Here is a 6,241-nt window from a genome sequence, read left to right on the forward strand (position 1 = left end):
TTAATGCCACAACAAAAATAATTCTAATGATTCTAATAATAAATTAGAATAGCAATCTATTGTAGTAAATTAAAATCAAATAAATAAATATTTACTTATTTATTATATATTAATATTAAATATTTTCCATTAATAGTCAATATTTAATTTGAATTAATATCTTTAATAGTATTCTTATTTTTTTACTATATATTCAATATATTTTATTTTATTTTTCACAAGTTTTTATTAATATTATAATCAAATAAATCTATTTAATATTTTAAATATTTAATTTCAACTTTAAACTATGTGTTTTAATTTTCATCAAAAGTTTTTAAAAAAATCAGAAATTTTTTATATTTTTTTTTATATGCATACCCTTTTATTTAAGTTTAAAAAAAATTATATGTTAAACCATAAAATAAGTTTCTTCTTTCTTTTTTTTCTTTCTTTCTTTTTTCTTCTCTCTAAACACATCACTTAATATCTTATATAATTATTGAAACTCTTCTAATTAAAGTTGTATAGTTATTTGCAACCTGAATGATTAGTTTTTAAAGTCATCTGTTGTTATATAGTTGTTATTTAAAACATAATACATATTCAACTTATAATTTTAACCATTATTAGAATAGAATATTTACAATATTATTAACAAGCAAATTATTTCAAAAAAAGATAGGACACTAAGTCATTTTTTTGGCATTGAATAAAAATCATTACATTTTGCTTCTCTGCTTATTAATTTTGTATTCTTTATTTTTTTTATTTGAATAGAAATTTAAAATGATTGGATTTGTTTTAAAAAGTTTATACAAATAATTCCAAAAAATAGAGACAACTTACAACTTTAGTTGATAATATTATATTATTACTTAATGCATAATATTAAGAATGTATATTATCTATTTAGAACCTATTACTAAATTTTATTATATATTGATTTTATATTAAAAAAATTATATATGTATAAGAAAATATTAAAATAATCCATCCATTTCCAAAATCAACCCACCCTATTGTAACCATCATAAGAAAAATGGATCATCTCCAAAAACCATCATTATAATTATGGCCCTTATCCCAATACCCCCCTCTTTGTTTTCAACCTTCTTCATCTTGACTTCTTCCCTCCCTCCTATTCATCTCCCTCCAATCCCAACTTTCATCTCAACTCCCCTTATTCCCTCTTGTTCCACATAATAGAGTGGATTGATTTAGTAAATAGGTGGATCGTTTTAACATTTCTATTAAAATATATATATATATATATATATATATACATACATACATACATACATACAGGAAATTGCGAAGTAAGCACCCTTGATTTCATATGTAAACACCATCCTTTTTTTAGGTAGACACTCCTTTGTGCCACACCAATAATATACCACTACTACAAGTTTTTCAACAAGCCAGATACTAATGTAAACACCATCCTATGTAAACACCATCCTTTTACTAGGTAGACACTCCTTTGTGCCACACCAACAATACACTACTACAAGTTTTTCAACAAGCCAGATACCAATGATACTAAAATGTATTAAAAAAAGAAAAAGAAAAAATCAATAGCAAGAACCCACAATACAAGAAGCATATCTATGTTATGAAGTCAACACACTATTTGTATATACCACAGAAGGCAAGAAACAAATACATAAACGAACAAAAAGCTTTAATTTGATTTACAGTTTGAACACTTGTGTTCACATCTTGACTTAATATTATGAAGGTCACTGAAATGAAGACTAAGGTCTCGGATTTGAAATGCTCTATACGATCAACGCACCAAGCTGAACAAAGCTCATCTGACGATCCGATCTGATCGGACTTTGAGGAAGTTTGAGGAGTTTGGAACACATCATGCCCTAAAACTAGTGCTAAGTCCCTCCAGATGTGTAACACAACGTAGTCGCAATTTGGCCGCTATATGATAGCAATTTTGTCACGACTTTTAACTCCCATCAACTCAGGTGTCCTTCCCTAACCTCTTCTTAATTTGTTTTTGGCCATGATATACAAAAGCATCTATAATGCCTGACACGGAAAAAACTCCTGCAACCCACAGAACGGTTAGAATTTCTTTCGCAAAGCATATTGTTTCGACAAAATGTTTTGTCTGGAGTAGACGAACTGGATCTGAAACTATTTATTAGAGAGTCAACCTCAGCGTTGAAAGAATTCAGCAAGTCAAGACACCGGACTATAAACTGAAGCTTTAACTTGAATGGGTGACAAAGATCCTTACCACCAACTATAGCGCATACATTCGTTAGGAAGTGAAAAAAGGACATCCTTTTCTCAGTGAATTTCACCTGTTCAACAGGGCAAGCAAACGCGGTAACTGTCATTATCTACGCTTTTGAACGGTGGTTCAATCAAAACACTTGAAACAATATCAATCATAGCTATAAAACTTCTCTATCTATCAATGGAGTAAGAAATTCTTAATTACAAGACTTGAGCAAAAGCTAAATTTTAGTTGACTAGAACAAATAAATATTGAAACCTTTATTGGTGACAAATCATAAAAGAAGAAAACGCCAGGTAATGCGTGATCTTCTCCAGGGCCAACTCCCTTAAAATGATCAGTAACAGCAAACTGCACAACCAGATCAAATTGTTACCAGACTGCAGTGCAACACAATTCGAACATACTAATATTCAAACTTTTTATTCAGTCCAACCTAGAGGCAATCCCAAATCCCCAGCGCAGCTTAAACATTGACATGGCTGCCACCAACACAACGCTCACAATGTACAACAATGTGCAAAATGGCGGTATACTAAACCTTAAAATTAGCGAATAATAAATAAAATTTGCATGTTGCATAAATAGCAGCCGAAAATATAACAGCGCAGAACAAACCTGATTGGTAGATATTTTGCGACCTCTCGTGTCTGTGTAAACTGTGGGTACCACCTGTGTCACCGCCAAAATCGACTCTTTAGTGGCAACGTATTGTAATAGCTGAACAAGATCACAATTCGATATTTACCCTAAATTAAGACGCCAAACTAACTGAAAATTGCTCACCTTGATAAAATATTGATACATTCCATGGGTGGTCGTTTGTATCCGCTCCAACCTATAATAAAACTGGATATTAATATCTACCCAGTACCGGACTTAGAGATAGTTTCCATGTATTTTAAACAACTGATATGATAGATAGTGGTCAACAAATCGCCTCTTCTCAATAAACTATGATAGTAATGTTCATTATTTTAATATATTAAAGGTTGATATTGGAGAAAAAGGTCGTACTTGTCCAAGGGATTCACTGCACCCGGATATCGAACACCGAAGCTTATTTCGTTGATTTTGTGACTGACATTAAAGCTGTCTTTCCCAAAAGCCATCAGATCATGGACGTGCATGTTTGCTTGCTGAAAGGATTTGCCAGGTGCAAAATGAAAATTTCCCGCCACCTTGTTTGCTTCTAGGGTACCATAAACATTACATCCCTCCCCATCTTCGTCCTTTATTTTTTGCAAAAAACCTTCCCTCTTGCACTGGTGTTTCCCGAAAACATCCCAACAGAAGGAACACATGAGCACAAAGACAGCAAGTGAGTCACAGCAGCACCAAACGATTTAGTACTTGAAATTTTAGTCCCCTTGTCGAGTTAAATGGCACGGCTCTAACGGGATCATTTTAAATATGACGAAATTGCTCTTCAGGTGTGTCTTAATACCGTTCCAATCCAAAGAACCGACCAACAAGACTACCTGATCGATGAGGTCAGGGTTATTCAAAGCCCAGCCTTTTTTACGATACGCTTCTCTGACTTCCTCACAGTTGTTACAGCAATGATCTTCTTCCTGCAAACAAACAAAAAATAGATAAAAAATCAACCGCCACAAATACTAGGCACAGAATATCTTAATGGGCAAGGAACATGCACAATAGAAGCACACTCTGACAATGAAAGATGTAAAATGATCACCATTCCCCAGCGTCACATAGGATCAGTTGCTGGTGTCATACTCATCTAAGACACTGAGTTCGTGAACTTACAGTTTCAGCGCCAAAGCAAGATCCACAGTACGTCTCGTTGTGCTCAAGCCTGCCCCCATGCTTCTGCAGGGGCTTATCTAGCTGCATCAACAGGGTTTGGACAATCAGTGCAAGTAATGACGTAGATCAGGATAAATAACTAAATATTACTTGAAATAAGTCTTATTCTCTAAATCCTTTTCATATTCCACAATTACGAACCTCCATATGAACTTCAAATCATGGAAAAAAACTGAAGCTCTTTCGCAAACTGAAGATCTTCGTCTCCGACGAGATACATACGCCACAAAAGTAGGATTAACACGACTAGAATAAATTAAACCAGATGTATTTTTTACCTTGGGTTGGTTTATGGATTCTTGCCTCGCAGGTTCGATCACCTTCCCATTAACGTCCAACCTCTTCTTGAAAATGTTGTGCTTCTGAAGCGATGCACATCAATGACGGTTCAAAATTAAGATCTCGTAAAAGTAAGGCTGTGCCATGTAACTTATCCTTAGTTTTCTCTAACGACAGGAAAACTTACTTTTGTGACTAGGAACACTCCTACATGGTAAAACGTGACAGCAACTCCAACAATAAACAAAAAGAGACTTTGAAAGAGGGTACATTCAACTAACCACGTCAAGGTGTGCCTCCCCGCTGATATCCATAGCATCTAAACTAACCACTGAACACGCCAACGCTGGAAAGGTGACATCCAACTGCAACCACATTGTATGTAACGGGTCATTATCCAATTTCATTGCTGGAACATCAAATTTCAATCAACATGCACGCTTTTCGGGACAACACTTAGAGTGACTGCAGAGTACTAAAACACAATATGCAAGAAAGGACCTTTCTTCTAAGCAGAGGAAACCCAAACTACGCTAATAAGCCAGCATATGAGGAATCAGGAAATCCAACACAGTTACTACATTTATTTATTGACTTATTTGTGTGTGAGTGTGTTCTCATACTCACGTTTATTTGTATTGTCCCTCCTCGCTCAGTGTCAACAACCAAGTCATTTGCTACTTGGGCAGCTAAGTACAGCTCTGCAATTACACAGGCACCGTAACAGACCATGTTAACTCGCACTCGTCAACAAGCTCACGTCTCCATTGAATGCACACGCAGATCCCATGAGATGCGAGCAGTTGAGAGAAATCTAAGCCCACTCACATTGATAAAAACCACGGTTCCAAGCTTGAGATGATGTGTTTCGGTCAAAAACCTATGGACGAGACCCCTTAAATGTCCAGCCCTAATGAGTTACTAGAGAGTGAGTAGAGAGCGACTAGAACGTGCATCGCATCTCCAACGATCACATTCGAGCTGGACATGAATTTGGACATAAGTGACGACCTGATAAATTCGAACGATGAAGACACTAACAAAGTATGCTGAATAATCCCATCAAACACTGAACATTCTTCCATATGAGAAGCTTCAATAAATCCTAAATGCCTGATCAACATTACAGAAGAGTACAAGTGCGATTCCAAGAAATAGAGGCAACAAGCTCCCACAATGCCGTATCAGTTCAGAAAAACTACTACGGAACGCATGTCCAAAAGCACAAGCCTCAAAGGGCGACGCGCTTCCAGAATACTAAGAGCAGGGGACATCTAAATTCCACTGCCTTAGGATGTCAGAGACTGTTCTCGAGACAAACTAGGATTCAAAAAATCTCCAAACTACACTCTCTGCTTCGAAACTTTAAAACCCATATGAACAGCGCTCACGCCTAAACCTGATCAGCAGCCAAAACAACCTTGCACCCCGGGCACGAAACCCACAACCTCAAGTGCACTTACTTAATTCCGAAAAGAATAGAAGCACCATAAAAGTGGCAGAAATAATGGTGATGATTCCACCAGACAACGTCCGGCTATAAAAATCCTCATTAATCTTCGGATACGCATCCAGCGACTTCAGCTTCTGGATCATCTGCAAGGCCATTATGCTCTTCCCACGCTCCGCTTCTCCCCTTCAACCACATGCAATCTAAACCCTACAACAAAACCCGACTGTGAATCACAAACCCTAGAGCTTGTCGCCCTTTGCAACTCTTCAAAACCAAATCCTCTGACCTAACAGCGCGTCATCCCGTCCCTCAAGCACAACTTGATGCTCCGTGCACCTTCTTTCGAACTTCACCACACCTTCAAACAACTTCGAAAATCGACCAAACCCAACTCAGAAGACTGTCGTGGAGACGGACTACGAGCTCCAGTGGCTCGAGTC

The 6,241-nt window shown here is 36.4% G+C and overlaps 1 protein-coding gene across 2 annotated transcripts; it reads right to left on the bottom strand.

Moving 5' to 3' along the window:
• Positions 1 to 1,646: 1,646 nt before the first annotated feature.
• LOC112282160 (uncharacterized) lies at positions 1,647 to 6,241 on the bottom strand. Of its 2 annotated transcripts, XM_024519467.3 has the most exons (12): positions 5,812 to 6,241; positions 4,976 to 5,049; positions 4,630 to 4,713; positions 4,348 to 4,431; positions 4,010 to 4,090; positions 3,721 to 3,813; positions 3,257 to 3,504; positions 3,026 to 3,077; positions 2,858 to 2,911; positions 2,498 to 2,590; positions 2,237 to 2,303; positions 1,647 to 2,043 (listed from the first exon to the last, which is right to left on the bottom strand). In XM_024519467.3, exons 1-12 carry the CDS (start codon positions 5,954 to 5,956, stop codon positions 1,958 to 1,960), a joined length of 1,161 nt encoding a protein of 386 aa, XP_024375235.1. In that variant the 5' UTR covers positions 5,957 to 6,241; the 3' UTR covers positions 1,647 to 1,957. The 2 variants fall into 2 exon arrangements, with proteins under 2 accessions (XP_024375235.1, XP_024375245.1); XM_024519477.3 differs by lacking the exons at positions 2,498 to 2,590; positions 2,858 to 2,911.

The sequence above is a fragment of the Physcomitrium patens genome, chromosome 1 (assembly GCF_059467195.1).
Source record: "Physcomitrium patens ecotype Gransden chromosome 1, ASM5946719v1, whole genome shotgun sequence".
Lineage (NCBI taxonomy): Eukaryota > Viridiplantae > Streptophyta > Bryopsida > Funariales > Funariaceae > Physcomitrium > Physcomitrium patens.